The sequence below is a fragment of the Mustela nivalis genome, assembly GCF_964662115.1.
Source record: "Mustela nivalis genome assembly, chromosome: 19".
Taxonomy (NCBI): domain Eukaryota; kingdom Metazoa; phylum Chordata; class Mammalia; order Carnivora; family Mustelidae; genus Mustela; species Mustela nivalis.
This window is the reverse complement of record NC_139038.1, coordinates 24977475-25000242: the sequence shown is the minus strand read 5'-3', so window position 1 is coordinate 25000242 and position 22768 is coordinate 24977475. Positions and strand designations below refer to the sequence as shown.

Genomic DNA, 22768 nt, shown 5'->3' with positions numbered 1-22768 from the left:
TGTGCTGATTTCAGAGTGCAGCTGCTGTAGAAGATAGTACTCTGTATATTATGTGTGTGTTAGCATTTATTGCCTCAGAGAACCCTGTCTACCAGCCTGGGGAGCCATCTAAAATGTGAGCATGGCTCTATTTTAATGTTCTTGGTAAGACAAATTCTACCAGGCCCAGATGTCTGTGTTGCTTGATGTCCTTATACTGCCAGATCACAGCTGGTAGGTTAGGGTCATTTGCCATAGATGGCTGCCAGTCTCTTTTCACATAAATGGGGGGCCCTTCTCCTATAGGTTCCCCGTAATTTAGCATATTCTTCACTCTGTCCATCCTTTCTCAGTTATCCATTTCTTTTCTGTGATTTTATTCTTTAAATAACTATATTTTATGTAGTTATTTTATATAGACATTGGCAACCCTTAAAATTTTTTCTTAGATTTATAAAAATAAGATTTATCACATACAAAATAAGCATGTTTATTAAATAAACTATAGAGTGAAACGGAAAGGTTTAAAATCAAGGATAATCATAGAATTAAATAACTCTAGACCTAAAAATCTTTCGAAAGGATGTTTCACTCTATGGCATTGTTCTGGGCCTCTCTATATAGCCATGCCTAAAGCTGGCTCTACGCCTCTTAATTAAGCCTTTTTTTTTTTTTTTTAAGATTTTATGTATTTATTTGACAGAGAGAGAGATCACAGTAGGCAGAGCAGCAGGCAGAGGAGGGGGAAAGCAGGCTCCCTGCTGAGCAGAGAGCCCAATGCGGGGCTCAATCCCAGGACCCCAATATCATGACCTGAGCCGAAGGCAGAGGCTTAGCCCACTGAGCCACCCAGGTGCCCCTAATTAAGCCTTTTAAAAATTTTTTAATTTTTTACTTAAGACCGCTTGACTTAAGTTTCTAATACTTGCAAGTGAAAGAGTCCTAACCTGTATGTGCTCCTACATGGTATTGTCCCAACTTCCCGCCAGTATTCTGAATTAGTCAGCTCTCTCTAGGTTCTGTTGCAGTAACAAATAACCCTCAGATCTCAGTGCCTTATGACGGCAGATGTTTATTCTTCACCCTTTTTTGTGTTAGTTGCATGTCACTTTGGTTCCTTGTCGTTTTTCATTCAGGGACCCAGGATGCAGGAACAGCCCGCCCCCTCCCTCTCATGGCAGAGAGAGAAGAGCAATGGCTGATGCATGCAGTGGCAAGCAAGTCTTCTGCTCACATTTCATTGGCCAATGCAAGTCCATGGCCAAGCCAACTAGCAGTGCTATGGGGAAATTGACACCCCCCTAGGCAGAAACTGCAAACCGTATGGCAAAGTAGAGATGCACAATTCTCTTCCAGGGAAAAGAGTAATAATTGGGACCAATAACGCAAGCTACCGCATGCTCTAATCAGAGTTCCTCGAGGTTGTTTTCTTCCCCACCTTTCAACGGTTGTGGATTACATCATATTGCCTGATAGCTTTACTCCTGTTGAGGAATCTGGCATCATTCACTTTCCTGGTATAGAGTCCTGACTCAACAAGACAATCAGAAACAATGAAACTATTTGCTATGATATTGAGAACAAGTAAAGTTTCACTTTTTATTTTGACTGGGAAGAATTGGTCAGATTCATTTGCAAAAATAAATCACTAAATAAGCACAAGGAACAAAAGTTCCCTGCTGCCTATCTGGTCCCGAGCCCCAGGGGAGAAGGCTCATGAAAGACATCATTAAAGCCGAGACCTTCAATGAGACAAAGATGGTGTTTTAGAAAAGAAAGCTTGCTTAGGGTGAAATGTCTTTTCAGCTAAGTTCTACCCTTAGACCAAAAAGAAAAAAAAAAAAATTCACAATACTTTCATGTCAGTGAAAGGTATCTTATAACCAAAAGCTGAGGTGAAAACAAAACTGTCACCATGCCATTTGAGGACAGGCACCAGTGATATGATGGCGTGGTTGTGTGAAAGTTAATGGTGGGAAGAAAAACACTTGTGCTTTCTAAATGGCACAGGAAATAGCATGCGTGTTGCACTAAAGATCATAATTAAATGGCACAGCAGAAAATTTGCTGTCATACCCTGTGGAAAGGAAAACATCTTTTTTTTTTTCTTCTTTTTTTAAAGACAGAGTGTGTGAGTGGGGAGAGGCAGATGGAAAAGGAGAGAGAGAATTTCAAGCAGGCTCCGTGTCCCACGCAGAGCCCGATATGGGGCTTGATCTCACGACCCCGAGATCACAAATTGAGCCAAAATCAAGAGTCAGATGCTTAACTGACTGAGCCACCTAGGCGCCCCAGGAAAAAAATCATTTTATTTTATTTTGTCTTATAGAAGGGTAACTTCAGAGGTCAGGAGTCTCATGAGGATAATAAATCATCTTTGCTCTTTATATTAGCATATGGGAAGGAAGGAGAGCTATTTCCTGAATTTGGGACATGCTGGATGCATAAATCCCCTAAGCGTCTCTTTCTTGCTGGAGGTTTGGCATGTGGGTGGCCCTTTCTCTGAGTCACACAGCCCCACTTCCTTTCTTTCTTCCTCTTGTCTCTAGGTGACTGGCAGTAATCTCAGGGAGCCTGTGTGAAGGAGCGTGGCAGACAAGTCTAGGTTCCAATGTGAGCTCTGCCATTTATTAATTGGTGTATTCGTTTTCCAGAGCTGCCTAATAAACTACCACGAAACTGGTGGCTTAAAACCACACAAACTTATTCTAGTTCTGGAGGCTAAATTCATTCAATTCTAGATTCATTCTTTCTAGATTCAATTCATTCTGGAGCTTCTGGAGGAAAACTTGTTTTCTTGCCTACTCTAATTTCTGGAGGCTCCCTGTATTCCACAGGGTGAGTGACCCCTTTGCATAACCCTGACCTCTGGTGTCCACTGTCACATCTACTTCTGTAGTAGCATCTCCCTCTGCATCCCTCTCCCAAGGATACTTGTGACTACATCATACTTGTGCCCACCTGGATAAACCCAGGATAATTTCAAAATTCTTAACTGAATCAATTCTATGAAGTGTCTTTCATCATATAAGGGGACATAAATATTCAAAAGTCTGGGAATCGGATGAGGACATCTTGGGAAACTGTTATGCAGCCTGCCAGTCAGGCAACCTGGGACAATCCCTTCACAAGCCGTGGTCCTTTCTTCTGTTACTTGGGGATGGCAATACAGGTTTAAGTTGGTGAGGTTTAAGATGGTACCAGAGTATCCGAGTGCTTTGTCAAAAGCAACAGAAATTTAAAGGCTACTTAAGGAAAAGGGTATATACTGGAAGAAAAAAGACAACTCACAAACATGAAGGAAAAGGCAAGGACCTGGCTTAGGAAGCCAGTGTAGGGATTGGGCAAGCACAGACCCATATTTTCATGATAACTGCCAGGAAGCATCTCGTAGTCTCTGCCAGTCCACTCAAGATTCACATTCTAGGGGCGTTTGGGTGGCTCAGTGGTTAAAGCCTCTGCCTTCAGCTCAGGTCATAGTCCCAGGGTCCTGGGATCGAGCCTCACATCGGGCTCTCTGCTCAGCAGGGAGCCTGCCTCCTCCTCTCTCTCTCTCTCTCTCTCTGCCTGCCTCTCTGCCTACTTGTGATCTGTCTGTCAAATAAATTAAAAAAAAAAAAATCTTTAGGGCGCCTGGGTGGCTCAGTGGGTTAAGCCACTGCCTTCGGCTCAGGTCATGATCTCAGGGTCCTGGGATCGAGCCCCACGTTGTGTTCTCTGCTCGGTGGGGAGTCTGCTTCTCCCGCTCTCTGCTCATACTTTCTCTCTCTCTTTCAAATAAATAAATAAAATCTTAAAAAAAAAAAAATTCACAGTCTAGGGAAATAGCATCTGCTTGGCTAAGCTTGGGTGTCAGACATACTCCTCGGTCATGGGTAGGTAATGTGCTGTGACTCACATTCCCCCTAACACAGGGAGGTGAGCTGTCAAAGCAAAATCTGAAGGCTGATGCCACAAGAAAGGGGAGAGTATGATGAGCAGATAAAAATTAAAGACACCAGTGTAGAGGGCTCAGAGTAGGTGTCCAAAGAATGACAGCTTTCATTTTATCCTAAATCTTAGGAGAATACTAGTCACTCCTTTAGCAAGATGAAATGTGGACAGCCAAATAACCAAGCAAGAGAAAGACCAAATATCTGCTCTACCACTGATAAATCCTGACAGTAAGGAAAGTTCTGTTTTCTTTCTTTCTCTCTATCTTTCTTTCTTTCTTTTTTTTTTTTTTAATTTGTAATATTTATTTGAGAGAGAGCACGAGCAGAGGGAGGGGCAGAAGGGATGTAGACTCCCAGCTGAGCAAGGAGCCTGACTCAGGGTTTGCTCCCCTCACCAGCTGATCATGACCTGAGCAGAAACCAAGAGTTGGATGCTTAACCAACTGGGCCACCAAGGTGCCCCTGTTTTCTTACCTATAATAATATTCATTCTTTCAAAAATACCTATTGACGGGGCACCTGGGTGGCTCGGATGGTTGGGCGTCTGCCTTCAGCTCAGGTCTTGATCCCATCCATGGTCCTGGGATCCGGCCCCGAATCTGGCTCCCTGCTGGGGCGGGGAGTCAGCTTCTCCCTTAAAAAAAAAAACAAAAACAAAAACGAAAACAACAAAAAACCTTACTGAATGCTTATTTTTTTCCAGGCACTTTTCTAGGTGCTGTAGATAGAGTAGAGAACAAGAGAGAGAAAGTCTTGGCCCCCATAAAGTCAAAGACTAAGCTAACGTATCATATAATGTATAGAAGACCCAAGAGCTCTGAGGAAAAATAAAGCAGTGGAAGTGGACAGAGCATCCCAGTGCTGCGGTGAGGGCTGCTGCTGCTTAGAGAAGCCGAGGAAGGTATACTTCTCTAAGGAGGTAGCATTTGCACAGAGGTCTTAAGCCAGCCTTACAAAGAACAGAAGGAAGAGTGTTCCAGGTGAAGAGAATAGCCACTCTGAAGGCCCTGAGATACAAACTTAACTACTGAGACAACAGGAGATGAGGGAGGCCGAGAGAGTGGTAGGAAATACAGCCAGCCAGGCAGGCTAGGTTGTACCCAACTTGGGTGGGTGGGTCTTTGAGTACCATGGTAAAGAGTATGCTTTTACTTGTTTTCCTCTGAGCGTGACAGAAAACTTTTAGAGGATTTTGAGCAGAAGATGGAAGGAATCTGATTTATCTTTTAAGAAGATCACTCTGGGGGCACCTGGGTGGCTCAGTGGGTTAAAGCCTCTGCTTTCGGCTCTGGCCATGATCCCAGGGTCCTGGGATCAAGCCCCGCATTGGACTCTCTGCTCAGCAGAGAGCCCACTTCCTCCTCTCTCTCTCTCTCTCTCTCTCTCTGCCTGCCTCTCTGCCTACTTGAGATCTCTGTCTGTCAAATAAATAAATAAAATTTTAAAAAAATATATCACTCTGGGGGCACCTGGATGGCTCAGTTGGGTGAGCGTCCGGCTCTTGATTTTGGCTCAGTTCATGATCTCAGGGTCCTGGGATCTCGCCCCATGTCAAGCTCTGCAGTCAGCGAGGAGCCTGCTTGAGATTCTCTCCCCCTCTCCTTCTGCCCCTCCCCCTGCGCTCTCTCTCTCTCTCTCTCACACACACACACACATTCACACACTCTCTCTCTCTTTCTCTCAAATAAATAAATAAATCTTGTAAAAAAAACTTCACTCTGGCAGCTGGCAGGGGAATTGATCAGTCAACTCTAACAATACAAGTGGCCAGTTGGGGATCCCAGCACAGACAGACAGACAGGATGGCAGCTTGGAGTGCGGGAGACAAGAAAAGGTTGGATCTGGGATATTTTGATGTTGGAACCAAGCAGACTTGTTGATGGATTGTATGTGGAGTGAGAGAAGTCAAGTATGACCTGGAGGTTTCAGGCCTGAGAAACTGGCTGAATGGAGATCCAATTACTGAAATGGACTGGCAGAAATTAGAGTTCTGTTGTGAAAATTTAAGGGCTTTATGGAAAAATTACAACTTTGGGGGAATAAAAATATGAAGGTTTCAGGACACGTGGGTGGCCCAGTCGATTAAGTGTCGGGCTCTTGGTTTCGGCTCAGGTCATGACCTCCTGGGTCACGGAACCGAGCCCCGCGTCAGGCTCTGCGCTCTGTGAGGAGTGTGCTTGAAGATTCTCTCCCACTGCCCCTCCCTGTCACCGCCCCCTCTCCCCCACCACCACGTGCAGGATTGAGCGCACTCTGTCTTTCAAATAAATAACTAAATCTTTTTCTTTGAATATGAAACTTTTCATTTTTTTCCCCCAGTAACTGCCCCCACCGTCTCCCTTCCATCTGGGAGGCACCCTTTAAATAGCTTTTTGGACAAATTCCCTAAGTTCCTGGTCACTCTCTTGTTTTTAGATGGTCTCATTTCATTGGAATTCGTCCCGTTTCGTTTTAAATCTTTAGTCCTCAATCTCATTCCAGATGTAAACCTCATCGTCCTCCTCTTCTCTCGCTCTAGCCACAGCTGTCGGTAATTCAGGGGTTCCTGAACTTTGAAGGTGGACAAATTGCCTCTTCTGTTTTCATTAGCCTCTAACTGAGATTTAGTCTCACTTTTAATTATCAGCGAGGGCAACAAACCTCAGGAGTGTCCACAGTACCAGTGTCTTCATCACTAATTGCAATCAGATTTTTTGACACCCCAATCTCGTTGTTGCGGTAATCCTGAAATATCATTTACTCCTGTCACTTCTTCCAAATAACATTAGTGAATTGACCTCCTCTTAGTTCTTCTTACTCACTGCACACTCTAGAGGCATTTGTATTATTATATCACCAACTGAGTTTTTAAAAATATTTTTGAAAACTGTATTGCAGTATCATTGGTTTGCTTTGAAATATTTACTCTCATATTTCATTAAATATTATTTAGAGAAGAAATCCAAACTGCCAGCGTAAAAAGGGGTCCATGGTACAGATCCCCTGTAAAAGATTTGGAAGCCGTGAAGAGGGAGGTGGTTTGCCCTTCCCAGACGCTCACCCTTGCCCAGGCTCATGTTCTGGAGTGGAAAGACGGAGACTGGGAAGGGGGTAGGTCTCCTTCAGGTTTCCTTTGAGTCCCATTAGAGAAAACACGTAACCCATTAAAAAGAGACCGAAGAGGGCGCCTGGGTGGCTCAAAGGGTTAAAGCTTCTGCGTTCGGCTCAGGTCATGATCTCAGGGTCCTGGGATCAAGTCCCGCATCGGGTTCTCTGCTCAGCAGAGAGCCTGCTTCCTCCTCTCTCTCTCTCTCTCTGCCTCTCTGCCTACTTGTGATCTCTGTCTGTCAAATAAACAAATAAAATCTTTAAAAAAAAAAAAAAAGAGAGAGAGAGACCAAAGAGCACAGCACTCTGGACATGTTTTTCAAAACGCATTTTTGAGTATCACAACCCTGATTTTCAAGATGGCTGTATCTGCAGGGTGGGCACCTGGCCTCCTCGCATCATTAGGTGAGCTCTGTTGACTGGCGCCATATGCCGCTTCCGAGGATGGGGCTGGCAAAATGGGAGTCGATTCTGTGTCTGACTTAGGTGATTCAGCTTGATGCTGGGGTAATAACAACTTGTCGGGCTCCCAGGGTGGAGTTAGTGAGGGGGCGAAAGCCAGATCACATCCTAGTAACCACGGTTTCTAAACACATGTTAAGGCTGATGGAGAGATATGTAGCTGGCTCTCCCCTACTGGCTTTCAGAGCTCTTGCTCCCATCACAGAAAGGAGTCTGTCCTAGGCTGGTCACCATATATCTGGACACCCCATTCCAGAGAACCTCTTCTTCCAAATACTTGGAGTTTATTACGCAAGACTGATGCCTCCAACAGAATGTTTGGGAAACCCATTTAGGCCAAGATCAGGGACTGAATAATCTCTTCTGCTGGGATGGGTAGATGTTTTCAGATATGAGGCTCTTGAAAGACTATATAAACAATGGTTGATTTAGGGCCTGTGTCATTTTGTAAATGGCTTTGCATCACCTTCCAAGTGATGCAATGGCTGTGCTCTCACCTTCCAAGAAAACAACTTAATCTCTTACCTAATGAAATGCAGATAGAATTTGGATTCCAAGATTCGGTTTTCAATATAAAGCAAGCTTTCTCCTTCCTCCTTTATTCTGTTTAAATGCCACTTTGGGATGGTCCCTCTTGTTTTAGAACTGGATGCAGAGATTTTTAAAGACTGACTTTTCAGATTCCCTTGTGTATTTTGAAAGCATGCTGTGTCTTCTTTAGACCCTGCAAATCTTTTACTTAGCACCCAAAAGGGAGGAAGCAATTGTGTGGGTTTATGCATACACACAGAATCAGAAAAATAAATTCTCAGAATTATGGCATCAATTCTTACGGTTCAAATATATTTGATTCACATTTAAGAGAAAAAGAAAAGGGGAGTACCTGGTGGGTGCAGTCGGTTGATCATCAGACTCCTAACTTCCGCTCAGGTCATGATCTCAGTGTTGTGAGATCAGGCCCCAAGTTGGAGCCTGCTTGCGAATCTCTCTCTCCCTCTTCCTCTGCCACTCCCACTCGTGCTCTCTTTCTAAAAATAAATAAATAAATCTTTTTTTGGGAAAAGGAAAAGGATATGACAAATGAGCGTTACCAGCAAGCCAGGTCTTAGAAACATACTTAGTGGTTCTGTATTGCCAGTAGAAACCCATAAACCTGGGCCGCCTGGGTGGCTCAGTGGGTTGGGCCTCTGCCTTCAGCCCAGGTCATGGTCTCAGAGTCCTGGGATCGAGCCCCGCATCAGGCTCTCTGCTCAGCAGGGAGCCTGCTTCCTCCCACCCCCTCTCTCTGCCTGCCTTTCTGCCTACTTGTGATCTCTCTGTGTGTCAAATAAATAAATAAATCTCAAAAAGAAAGAAAAGAAACACAAACCTGTCTGCTCTGGGCAATCTCTTCAGGGGGTGCCTCCGGTGCTGCCTTCTCCTTTGACTGACATGGCCCATCATCCCCCACCCGAGTTCCCCAATGACGAGTGGTCGCTTCTACTCCACCTCGATTTTTATTTGACCTGAAGCCAGTTGCACTGATTCCAAAAGAGAGAAAAGGGCCTGACGTGGCTTCTATCCCTTCAAGCTGGCCTGCTGAAATGATTGATAATTCCCAGGGACTACTCTCGGAAGATTAAGTCCTTTTCATTTGGCCTGATTTACACTGGCTCTCTCATACTTATTCTTGGTTTGGGAACGAGACAGCGCCCCATTATTTAGCTGTGAAAGCAGGGATGTCACTAAAGGTGGCCTCATATTACTGCTTAAAGGCCTATTAGAAATCTCATTTTGCTTTTTGGAGATTCATTGTGATGCAAAGCCATTCGAGGTTTCATTACTGGTGAAAGCCCTTTGTCAGGCTGGCTCAGCCTGTTGTCCCAAGATTTGCAGTTCTCTTTTCCTACTGCTATTCCGAAACAGGAATACTGTTACTTTGAGGATTTCATGACATCAGTAGGAAAAAATATACTTAAGGCAGGAAAATTGCTGCCGAACAGAAAGGCGCCATCAAATCTCCCCTCAGATACAAGCGACAAACTCTGCTTTGTTCTGCTGTCCTGACATCAGATTTCCCCGTGGAACGTCAGACAAATGAATACCTGCCAAGTTATTTCTGTAAGAATTAATGAAGAGGGCATTTTCTGTGGTTACGACACCCCCCACCCCCCACCCCCATTTTTTCTTCTAGGCAAATGACTGTGCTTTCCTCTACTAAACACACACAGCTGTGAGACCCTGAATTCCTCATCAGTGACCTTGTGAGCTGCCTTCTCTTCTCCTTAGGCCAATCTCTGTGCTTCCCCGGGCCAAAAGATTCTCAGCAAGATATGGTCAGTGACCTTGAATGAGTCACTTCACACCTCTGTGCCTCGGTTTCTTCATTCCAAAAGAAGGATAACAATCGCTCATTACAGATACTGTGAGGATTTTTTTTTTTAAGATTTTATTTATTTATTTGACAGAGAGAGATCACAAGTAGGCAGAGAGGCAGGCAGAGAGAGAGAGGAGGAAACAGGCTCCCCGGTGAGCAGAGAGCCCGATGCGGGACTTGATCCCAGGACCCTGAGATCATGACCTGAGCCGAAGGCAGCTGCTTAACCCACTGAGCCACCCAGGCGCCCTGTGAGGATTTTTTTAAAAATTTTTTTAATTTAGTTTTTTTTTTTTTAATTTTAAACAGACATATAATGTATTTTTTATCCCCTAGGGGTACAGGTCTGTGAATCACCAGGTTTACACACTTAGCACACACCATAGCACATACCTTCCCCAATGTCCATTACCCCACGCCCTTCTACCAACCCCCCTCCCCCCAGCAACCCTCTGTTTGTTTTGTGAGATGAAGAGTCACTTATGGTTTGTCTCCTTCCTGATCCCATCTTGTTTCATTTATTCTTTCCCTACCCCTCAAACCTCCCAAGTTGCATCTCCACTTCCTCATATCAGGGAGATCATATGATGTCTTTCTCTGATTGACTTATTTCGCTAAGCATGATAACCTCTTGTTCCATCCACGTCATCGCAAATGGCAAGATTTCATTTCTTTTGATGGCTGCATAGTATTCCATTGTGTGTATATATATACCACATCTTCTTTATCTGTTCATCTAGGTTCTTTCCATAGTTTGGCTATTGTGGACATTGCTGCTATAAACATTCAGGTGCACGTGCCCCTTCGGATCACTACGTTTGTATCTTTAGGGTAAATACCCAGTAGTGCAATTGCTGGGTCATGGGGTAGTTCTATTTTCAACTTTTTGAGGAACCTCCATGCTCTTTTCCAGAGTGGTTGCAGCAACTTGCATCCCCACCAACAGTGATACTGTGAGGATTTAATGAAATAATGTATGGAAAGCACTTAGGACGCTGTGCCAGGCAGAGAGGCTCATTCCACAAATATTTATCAAGTACCCACTAAAAATGGTGTCCCCACCCCTAAGGTTCTCCCTGGCTTTGATGTCTTTGATTCTGGAATCATTCCTAAGCATTGGGACTACCAGGATGAGCAAACACAGGCCTGGTCTCTGCCCTCGTGGAGCTTTCCGTCCAGTTGACGATTGGGGCATTCATCAGATAACCACACAGAGTTACATCTCCGATTTGGGCCAAGGACTAGGAAGGAAGATTACACAGAGTTCCACTCTCCACTGGGTCCTAATATAATCAAAGAACACCTTTCCATAATCAGAAGAAAGAGTGAGAGTGAACCAGGAGGAGGAAGTGTCAGCCCCCTCACCTCCAACCTTAAGGTTTTGAGCAAGTTAGGAGAAGGTGGGCCTGCCATAGGTCAGATGGGCCTCACACCCTGAACATGGCCTGGGTTTCAGTGCCCTCTGACTCGCCGGCTGGGTGTCTTTAAGCAGCAACCTGCACAGCTGTACACAATGCCCCTGGCTGGGGTAAGGGGATTTGGAGGCAGACGAAAGCCCCTCTGCAAAGGCCCTGAGGTGGGAGGGCACTTTAAAGAGGTGAAAAGGGCCAGTGTGGCTGGAACACAAGGAGCAATGCTTATAGGAGGGGAATCCGGAAAGCTCTTGGTAAATATCAGCTAGTATTAATGCACAATAATGTGAGTCTTGTAAATCCATTGCCAGCACACCAAGTATCCTTAGAAACACAAGGTGTCTCTGGAAGCCATTGATTTTTAACTAGTGGAAGAGAATTACTTCAGGGATATGATCTGTTGGTGTCATATAACTGAGATTCTGAGAATAAGGACAGTGGATAAGCACAGACATTTACTGTGAAAAGCAGGCCTCCAGCAAAATATGAATGTTCCACTGCAGCCCAGAGAGCCAGATATTAGGCAAGAAGAAGTGAAAACCAAAAGAGAACCAAAGAAAAATTTTAAAAAGCCACCACATCATGCAAATAAAAATGGAAACAGAACATTAGGGAAAGGTTTCTAACAATGCTATCATTTTGAGGGTGTCGTCATCTCTCCAAAGACATAGAAGAATCTTCTTTACTTGGTGTCTCCGAAAGGGCCTGCACAGCCCAAGACCCAGAACCTGGCAACAATACCAAACTCCCTTGAAGTGATCTCGGTGACCCCAAGATTCTTCTGGGCTTTGATTTCTTTTTTACTGGAATAATTCAAAAGCACATTCATTCATTCATTCATTCAAGCAAACATACTATATCAAGGGTGGGTTGTGTTGTTGTTTTTAAATCAGAGTTTAAAGGGAAATAAGACCACACATCCTGGAGAATCTATGCAATGTTGCCTCTTAGCTTTGCAGTCTGGGCCAGGCTCCGCATCTGCGAGTGTTTGCCCAGGGAAAGTCTGGTGTCAGCAGAGCATTGAGAGGGAAGCCTACCTAGGCTTTGGGATCCAGTGGATCTGGGCTCAGATCCCAGCTAGGCCACCTACAAGCTGTGTGACCTTGGGCCAATTAGTCAGCCTCTCTGTATGATGGGAGTTACTATAAATTCAAATGATGGCTATTGTTAGGGAGAACTCTAAGGCCCGGGAACTTAAGAACCCCTGACTTGGAAAGTCAAAGCAGGATCCTGGGAGCAGCCTCCATGTGACCCACATCCTTTCTGAGGTTTATTTCTTTGTACTCATATCTAAAAAGGCTTAAATTTTCTTTCCAGAGGCAGCTGTGCTTTAGAGAAACAGAAGGAACCAGAATTAAATCATACTTCTAAGATCTTGTCAGGAGTTAGTCTCTCTATGCAACTTTTAAGGGGAGGGGGAAGGAAAAGAGCATTTCGCCATGATTTTTAAATGTGTTATCTATGATCAAACATCCCATCACAATCTGAAAAATCCCACAAGAGCAAACAATGTCATCTGACCCAGCACTTGAGATATTTTATTGCCTATTAAGATGTAGTAACAGAACTTAACTTAAAAATATGCCCAAGGGGTGGCTCAGTGGGTTAAAGCCTCTGCCTTCGGCTCAGGTCATGGTCTCAGGGTCCAGCGATTGAGCCCCCCATCGGGCTCTCTGCTCAGCGAGGAGCCTGCTTACCCCCCTCTCTCTGCCTGCCTCTCTGCCTACTTATGATCTCTCTTTGTCAAATAAATTTTTTTTAAAAATCTTTAAAAAAATATATATACGCCCAAACTCAAGCCACATTAAACTGGAATGCACACACAATTTATCAGAGATAGATTCCAATAATTTTGCCTTCAGGAAAGATATGAACTACTTAATTTCCCTTCAGTAGAATGGTAGAAAAAGAATCCTTTATTATGTCTCAGTTATAATGCAGTATTTAAGAGCCGCTCCTGCTTTGTCTCCTGTTTTACATCTATAGAGCCTTACGGATGTCCCACCTTTAGGACTCACATGCAGCTTTAGCAGCTGGAGCCTTTCAGAACAGCGCGGGCTCCCAGTGATTTCAGAGTACGCTGGTTAAAAACAAAGCAAAATGAATTCATCTCAGATTTTAAAATTAGACGCGATAACTCAAGGCTAAACTTCTCTATCAAAACTGGCATTGTTGCTTTCTAAGAATGGAAATGGATGAGGCGCTTAATCAGAGAGGCCATTATGTTGTCAAAGGGCTCGCTGAGGCTGAAGGATGGATTCTCATGGGCATATGACCATTTGATTGCTTTTCAGCCCCCGGCCGCCAGTCCCACTGTCCCTCCTGCTGACAGAGGAAGAGGCAGCGCTGTGCATTCAATCCTTCTGGAGAGCCTATCTGGTAAGAGTCATGTGCGATTATGGCGTTTGGCCTGATGGGGAATTTTTGTGATGTGGAGGGCCCATGGGAAAACTGTTAGATGAATTTGAAATAGAGGGTACTACAGCTAACATCCAAACCTCAGAAATAGGACTCTCTGTAAAATACAAAGAGTGATTTAGAATTTTTACCAAAACCTGTGTTGCAGTTATCATTAAAAGTACCCTCCAACCTTTTAATGTTGGGCTTACTGGTCTGTATTACCTAAAAAATATCATTATATACATGCAAAGAGCAATACCATGTTCATTTTAGAAAAGAGAAATAGAAAATTACTCAAGTAGAGCAAATAAAAATTTTTGAGGCACTGAAACTATTACCCCAAAGTAATTGTTGGCATTTTTGTGTAGGCAAAATGGTTGAAGGAGATTAAGAGTACATTTTTCTTGCTGAGCACTGAATCATACATGGAACCATCAAATGGCTATATTGTACACTAAAATTTATATAACACTGCATGTTCACTACACTGGAATTCAAATGAAAAAAATACAATAAAGCTTAAAAAATCTTAAAAGATAGAATAACATATAAACATGTATCATATGCTAGAAGTGACCTTTTCTTTCGAAAGCTTTCATTTCTAGTCATTGGTTATTCCCAGTTTATCATTATTCTAATGAATGCTGTAATAGATACCTTTGTGGAGGCATCTTTGCACACTTGTCTGGTTGTTTCTGTAGGACGAATTGTAGACGTAGAATTTCTAGGTCAAAAGATGAGTTCCTTTCTAAAATTCCTGACCCATATTGTCATGTGACTCTTCAGGAAGGGTTTGCTTTGAAAAATTCTTACCAAATACATATGAGAGTGGCATGTGTATCTCGTGCTAAAACATGTACATCCTGTTCGATTTGTTGGCAGAGTATCAATGTTAAGAAGTTTCGAGGTAGGGGCGCCTGGGTGGCTCAGTTGTTAAGCATCTGCCTTTGGCTCAGGTCATGATCCCAGGGTCCTGGGATTGAGTCCCACATCAGGCTCCCTGCTTGGTGGGAAGCCTGCTTCTCCCTCTGCCACTCCCCCTGCTTGTGTTCACTCTCTCGCTGCGTCGCTCTCTGTCAAATAAATAAATAAATAAATAAATAAAATCTTTAAAAAAAATGTAAAAAGAAGCTTCCAGGTAAACATGAAGCTCCCATTCTAGGTAGAAGCATGTCTCCATCCAAATCTGAGTGTTAGACATCAGTGGAGTGAGTTTAGAATTGATTTCAGGGGTGGTAGATCGCCACAGAGAAGGTCTCCATGGATTTACAAGGAAACCCAAGATGCAGGTTGATGCACTCTTCAAAATGACCACAGGAGAAGCAGGCTGAGGGGAACACACCAGCAAACTGTTCTCCATGAAGAAGTCAGATTTATTCTAATGAGACACAATTAATAAATCAACAAGTGAAATATTTGTTAAGTGACCATTAAGTGGGACTTGTCCTTTATTACAAGGAGCTTCCTTCTGTCTCAGGCAATATCGTCCAGTCACTCCTTTGTACGTGGCACATTCCTAAACCCATGGCTTGAAGTCAGGTGTGGAGGTTAATTAATAGACTCAGACATTACAAGGAGCCGTTTGCTCCCAAGGAGTTAAAAACCGATGATAAAACCCTCTATTATACCCCACGATTTAGATAGAACTTTTGACGACATAGGTTTTCAGCATTTCATACATACTTTATACCTGTGGTCTTTTTCCTTCATGATTGAACATCAGCGGGTTAGCTGAAGTTCCGGGACGCCCAAGCGAGGTGAATGATTCCAGGCTTCCACACGCTTTCTGAGCTCCGCCTTTGTCGGCCGCGTATTTCATTTGTAAGACTTACACTTGTTACACTAGAATTAGCCGTTTTACTTTCCCAATTTCTGATCCTTTTAGTGAAACAGAAAGAGCAAAATGCAATAAAATAGTGATTCTCAGGTTTCGTTTCTTTAAAAACAGCAAAGCCCTTTCTTCATACCAAATCATACTCAGAAGCCTGTAATATAACCAGTGTTAACAGTGTTAACAGGAAGAGGGGAGGTTCTGTCCCTGATCTTCCCATGCAGTAAGACGTTCACACTCAGGGGCCTGTGTTATGGGCACAGCATGAAAAACAGAGAGATCTTTCTCTACTTGTCATGGGGCAACATCCTGATAAACCCACTATAAATTGAAAATACTGTGAGTTGAAAATGCATTTAACACACCTAAACCCTCTGGACATCATAGCCTAGCCTTGCCTATAAACGTGCTCAAAACATTTACGTTAGCTGACAGTTGGGCAGGCTCATCCGCTGTAAAGTCTATTTTATAATAAAGTATTGAATAGCTCGTGGAACTTATTGAATATTGCACTGCAAGTGAAAAAGAGAATAGTTGCATGGCTACAGAATGGTCATCACTGTGTTAGTTATTGACCCTGGTGAGAGGCTGGCTGGCTGGGAGATGCGGCTCGCTGCTATTGCCTAGGATCACGAGAGTATTGTGTGGCGTATCACTCACCCAGGAAATGATCAAAATTCAAAATTTAAAGTACAGGGGTGCCTAGATGGCTCAGTGGGTTAAAGCCTCTGCTTTCAGCTCAGGTCCATGATCCCGGGGTCCTGGGATGGAGCCCCGCATAGGGCTCTCTGCTCAGCAGGAGGCCTGCTTCTCTTACTCTCTCTCTTTCTGCCTGCCTCTCTGCCTACTTGTGATCTCTGTCTGTCAAATAAATAAATAAAATCTTTTTTTTAAAAGATTTTATTTATTTATTTGACAGAGAGAGATCACAAGTAGACAGAGAGGCAGGCAGAGAGAGAGAGGGAAGCAGGCTCCCTGCTGAACAGAGAGCCCGATGTGGGACTCAATCCCAGGACCCCGAGATCATGACCTGAGCCGAAGGCAGTGGCTTAACCCACTGAGCCACCCAGGCACCCCAATAAATAAAATCTTAAAAAAAAAAGCTATAAAAAATTTTAAAGTACAGTTTCTACTAAGGCATATGGCTTTCAAATCATTGTATAAAGTGTAATCATTTTAAGTTGGGGACTCTCTGTAGTCTGCATGACAGCTGAATTCAGCCCATTCACGAGCAAACCCTACCATATAAAAATGTCAAAGTGGTTCAAATCACCATCATCACAACAATAGCTGGGAACGTTCCTTATGGTACAAAAGATGTGTAGTGGTAAGAGTTTGGGTGGTTCAAATCCAAACATCTTCTGTGTGTATATATACACACACATATGCATATACATGTGCTGAAGAGTGCCAAGTAGGGGGGTAAGATCCTAAGTTGTTACCAGAAGGAAAGATGTGTGGGCCAGCCTCAGAAGTTTCCACAAAAAAAAAGGAGGGACTTGATCCCATCCTTAAAAAAAAGATGGAAACAAAAAGAAAAAGAAAGATGGGATGCTGGAATATCTGCTGGGAACAAGATGGTATCTCAAGAGAAAATAGCACACACACACTCATATATGTATATATATTATACCATTTTTTATTAAAACATGTATTGTATAGGTGTGGCTTAGTCAGTTAAGTGGCCAGCTTCTGATTTTGGCTCGGGTCACATGATCTCAGGGTCTTGAGATTGAGCCTATGCAGGGCTCAATGTGCTCAGCAGGGAGTTTGCTTCAGGATTCGCTCTCCCTTTGCCCGCCACAAACTTGTACATGTGGGCATGCGCTCTCTCTCAAATAAATAAATAAATATATTTTTTAAAAAAACATATATTTTGGGGCGCTTGGGTGGCTCAGTGGATTAAAGCCTCTGCCTTCAGCTCAGGTCATGATCCCAGGGTCCTGGGATCGAGCCCCACATCGGGCTCTCTGCTCAGCGGGGAGCCTGCTTCCTCCTCTCTCTCTCTGCCTGCCTCTCTGCCTACTTGTGATCTCTCTCTGTCAAATAAATAAATAAAATCTTTAAAAAAAAAAAGAAAAACATATATTTTGGACAGCTACACACACACATACATACACACACATAGGATAGGAAATTACCTGAAAGGAAACGAAGCCATCTGACAGAAGCTGTTAACTGTGGATGGAGAATTAGGGAGACCATAGCCTTCTATACATTGAACAAAGTCTTTACAAAGAGAATGCAGTATGGCTTTCCTTAATTTCAGATTGATTTAAGCCATGTTGTGGATGCAGAAAGAACATCTGACAAAATCCAACAAGCTTTTTTTTTTTTTAAGATTTTATATATTTATTTGACAGAGAGAGATCATAAGTAGGCCGAGAGGCAGGAAGAGAGAGAGAGAGGAGGAAGCAGGCTCCCCATGGAGCAGAGAGCCCGATGCAGGGCTCAATCCCAGGACCCTGGGATCATGACCTGAGCCGAAGGCAGAGGCTTAACCCACTGGGCCACCCAGGTGCCCCGTTCCAACAGGCTTTTATCCAAATTATGAATAGGAAGGAACTTCTTCAACTTGATAAAGGGTAGTTACCAAATTCCACAGCTAACAACATATTTAAGATGAAAGACTAGATGTTTTCCCCCTGAGATTGGGAATGAAAAAAAGATACTCTCTCTACTTCAGTTCAACACAGCACTAGAGGTTTTAACCAAGGAAGTTAGGCAAGAAAAGGAATAAAAGGCATTCCAACCAGAAAGGAGGAAGTAAAACTATCTCTATTCTCTATATAAACATGACCTTCTATACGGAAGTTCCTAAGTAATTCACTAAAAAAAAAAATTAAAAATTAGGATAAACAAGTCCAGCAAGGTTGCAGGATACCAAATTAGCATACAAAAAATCAATCATATTTATATGTACTTAGCAATGAGCAATCTGAAAATGAAATTAATATAATAATTCCATTTGTAATACCATCAAAAAGAACATATTGCACGGAGCACTGGTGTGGTACATAAACAATGAATTTTGAGACACTAACAAAAGAAAATTAAATTAAAAAAAAAAAAGGAACAAAATACTTAGGAAGAAATTTCACAAAAGAAGTGCAAGACTTACATGCTGAAAACTACAAAATATCACCGAAAGAAATTTAGAAAGACCCAAACAAGTGGAAAGATAGCCTCTGTCCATCGACTGGAAGACCTGATGTTGTAAAGATGACAGTATACATTGATCTGCAGATTCAGTGCAATCTCTATCAAAATCCCTACTGATATTTTTTAACAGAAATTGACAAGCAGATCCTAATTTGTATGAAAATTTTACATTTTCATGTAGAGCCCAAACAGTTTTGAAAAAGAGCAAAATCAGAGGACTCACATTTCTCTATTGCAAAACTTACTATGAAACTATAGTAATCGAGTGCTAATGGCTTAAGGGTAGGCATAGATCAATGGAATGGAATTGAGAGTACAGAAATAAACTCTTCCATTTATGGCCTATTGATTTTTTTCAAGAGTGTCAAGACCGTTTGATGAGGAAAGAATAGTCTTTTCAGGGGCACCTGGGTGGCTCAGTGGGTTAAAGCCTGTGCTTTCAGCTCAGGTCATGGTCCCAGGGTCCTGGGATCGAGCACCACATCGGGCTCTCTGCTCAGCAGGGAGCCTGCTTCCCTCTCTCTATGCCTGCCTCTCTGTCTGCTTGTGATCTCTGTCAAGTAAATAAAATCTTAAAAAAAAAACAAACAAACAATAGTCTTTTCGACTCATAGTCCTGGAATTTCTGAATATCCACATCCAAAAGACTAAGGTTAGATTCCCCTACCTCATACCATATACAAAAATTAATCCAAAATTAAAGACCTAAATGAAAATGCTAAAACTATAAAAGTCTGAAAAGAAGACGTAGGTGTGAATTTTCTGACTTTGGGCTAAACAACAGTTTACATAACAAAGAGCACAAGTGACAAGAAAAGTCCATTGGATTTCATCAAAATTAAAAATTTTTTGCTCTTGGGGTGCCTGGGTGTCTCGGTTGGTTAAGTGTCTGACCCTTGATTTTGGCTCAGGTCACTATCTCAGGATTGTGAGATCAAGCCCCACATTGGGCACTATGCTCAGCGGGGAGTCTGCTTGAGATTCTCTCCCTCTCCTTCTTCCTTTACCCTGTTCTCTCATCCTCCACTCTCTTTCTAAAATAAAAATAAATAAATCTTAAACACACACACACACACACACACACACACACACACAAACTTTTGGAGCTCCTGGGTGGCTCAGTCTATTGTCTGCCTTCAGCTCAGGTCATGATATCAGGGTCCTGAGATCAAGCCCCTTATCAGGTTCCCTGCTCAGCAAGGAGTCTGCTTCTCCCTCTTTCTCTGCTCCTGCCCTCCCACCAGCTTGTGCTTGCACTCTCTCTCTCTCTCTCAAATAAATAAAATAAAATCTTAAAGAAAAAAAACAAAAAACCCAAATCCAGGCTTTTGGCTTCTAAGAACACCATCAAGTGAACGAAAAGACAATCCACAGAATGGAAAAAAAAAATGCAAATCATATATCAGATAAGGGTATAATATCCTGAATAGATAAAGAATTCTCACAGCCTGACAAATAACCGAGTTACAAAACTGGCAAGGGATTCCCATAGACACTTCTTCAAAGAATATCCACAAATGGCCAAGAGGCACATGAAAAGATGTAGGAAATGCAAAGCAAAACCACTGTGAGATGCGACTTCACACCCACCAGCATGGCTAAGATCCAAAAGGCAGTAACAGTGTTGGCGAGAATGTAGAGATCTTGCAAGAGCTCGCACACTGCTGGCAAGAATGGGAAATGGTGCAGCCACTTTGGAAAGCAGTTTGGCCGTTTGTCAAAAATCTAAACATTGAGTCACTGCTCCATGACTCAGCAGTCATCCTCTTAGGTATATATTTGAGGTAATTGAAAGCATCTGTCCATACAAACACTTATACATGAATGTTCATGGAAGCATTATTCACAATAGGCAAAATGTGGGAAACAAAACATCCACCAACTGATGAATGGATACATAAAATGTGGTACAACCATAGGGTGGAACGTTATTCAGCCATGAAAAGGAACGAAGTACTGATCCACACTACGAGTTGGATGAGCCTTGAGCACATGATGCTAAGTAGAAGGAGCCAGACGTAAGAGGTCATATATTCCATTTAAATAAAATGTCCAGAATAGGTAAATCCTTAGAAACCAGATTAGTGGCAGTCAGGGACCGGAGGAAGAGAGGAACAGAGAGTGACTGCTAACAGCGTTGTTTCAGGTGATGGAAATGTTCTGGAATTAGGTGATGGAGATGGCGGTACAACTGTGAATAAACACCGAATTTGAATTGTGAACTTTAAAAAGGGTGAATTTTTTTGTTAGGTAAATTCCATGTAAGCAAATGAATGAATAATTATGGGCAAAAAATGCAAAGCAAGTAATTCTATACATTTTAACCATGTGTTCTTATGACACAAGGTCTTGATTTTTGGCCTGGTTCTGTGAGTAACAGCGAAACATCCTAAGATGAGAAAAAAGGATTTTCAGGAATTAGTGACATGTTCTGTCACAGGTAGCACTCGCACAAACACTCTCTCCCTACACACTCCCGGGTAGTCTTATTGCACTTACCATGAAGAGTTTGCAATGAATGAAAACCTTTACTTGTACTGTCTTAAACACCATGAGGGGAAAATAGAGCCCCCCACAAAATTGTTTTGTATGGTAAACTATATATATCAGGGAATTTACCATTTTAACCTTTTTTTAGTTGTACAGTTCAGTGACAGTAAGTACATTCACATTTGTGCAACCATCACCACCATCCATTTCTAGAACTTTCTTCTTTCTAAACTGAAGCTCTGTCCCCACCAAACAATAACTCCTCCCCATGCCCCCCTTCCCCCCAGCCCCTGTCAGCCACCCTTCTACTTTCTGTCTCTGTGGTTTGACTACCTAGATACCCCATAGAAGTGGAATCATACAGTGTTTGTCCTTCTGTGACTGGCTTATTTCACTTCACGTAATATCCTCAAGATTCATCTATATTGTCGTATGTGTCAGAACTTCCATCCTCTTGAAGACTGAATAATATTCTTGACAGGTAGTTTTAAAATCCAGAAATCTGATATTCTTACTTGTTAACATAAAACTAGCTGGACATCTCATAGAAATATATTTTAACCGACCACATTAAAAGAAATGTCACATGGTATGAAAAGCTACGTGTAATGAATCATTCCCAGTAGCCATGACTTTATGATTAGCCTTAGAAATAGGTTCCTGGGGGCACCTGGGTGGCTCAGTGGGTTAAAGCCTCTGCCTTTGGCTCAGGTCATGATCTCAGGGTCCTGGGATTGAGCCCCACATCGGGCTCTCTGCTCAACTGGGAGCCTGCTTCCCCTCTCTGTCTGCCTGCCTCTGCCTACTTGTGACCTCTCTGTCAAATATATAAATAAAATCTTTAAAAAAAACAAACCCAGAAATAGGTTCCTGGTAGTTATTACTAGATGTTAAACATGTTTGTAAAAGTAGACACACTCTTGTTCCTTCTTTCCAAAATACTAGATTAACGGTTAGGAAGCCAGATTGTTTCAACACGCAAAACTGAATGTTTTTTTTTTTTTTTTAAAAAAGCTGTCTGGATATTGTGAATGAAGTCTGTCCTCTGAGCACTCTCCCTTCTGAAGTGTGGCTGGTGATAAGCTGCATTACCACATCAATGGTGCTCTTCTGCCGCTGAAACACAGGCTGTTCAGGTAACCCAGAACAGAGAAAACCCTGCTCTCCTGTGAAGTTCAAATGAGGTTCCCATGGGCCATAAGGATTGAAATTTCTTTAATGATTTAGGAGGCAGAGACCAGAGAAATCCACTGAATATTGATTCTGTCCAAATAAGCTTCGGGTGTTTTATGCCTTCTGCCTATTTGTTTTATTTTACTCTAACTCAGCCTGGACTCCAGCATGGCGTATAATCTTCCCCGCTCCCAGGACCAATGTCCCCTCCAGGCACTGTGACGGCTGACAATCACAAAGCCCATCAATCATCAATCATCGCTGCTTTTGTTCCTTTGGTGAACAATACAGGACAAGGTTGCTCTGGCAGCCCCTTTGTGGCTTTGCCAAAAAAACAAACAAAAAACAAACAAAAAAACCCCCCAAAACTGGCCATCCCGATTTCCACCTGCAGAGAACAATGAGAATCTGTGCCTTTATACCTTTGTCTGTCATGCCACAAGCTGGGGGGGATGAGGCACCCCCGAGGAGAAACAGCTAG

At 42.8% G+C, this 22768-nt stretch overlaps 1 protein-coding gene and 1 long non-coding RNA gene across 2 annotated transcripts in view; one reads left to right on the top strand and one right to left on the bottom strand.

The window, feature by feature from the left end:
* Positions 1-22768, top strand: part of IQCK (IQ motif containing K) — a 102041-nt gene that overhangs the window by 21581 nt on the left and 57692 nt on the right. The window contains exon 4 of the mRNA XM_082714956.1: positions 13526-13610. Coding sequence (XP_082571082.1) covers positions 13526-13610 — 85 coding nt within the window. The remainder of the gene's footprint in view (positions 1-13525; positions 13611-22768) is intronic.
* On the bottom strand, positions 4464-8925 carry LOC309855069. The gene is made up of 3 exons (XR_014306598.1): positions 8833-8925; positions 8347-8491; positions 4464-4548 (listed from the first exon to the last, which is right to left on the bottom strand). It is a non-coding gene; the product is annotated as an uncharacterized lncRNA (long non-coding RNA).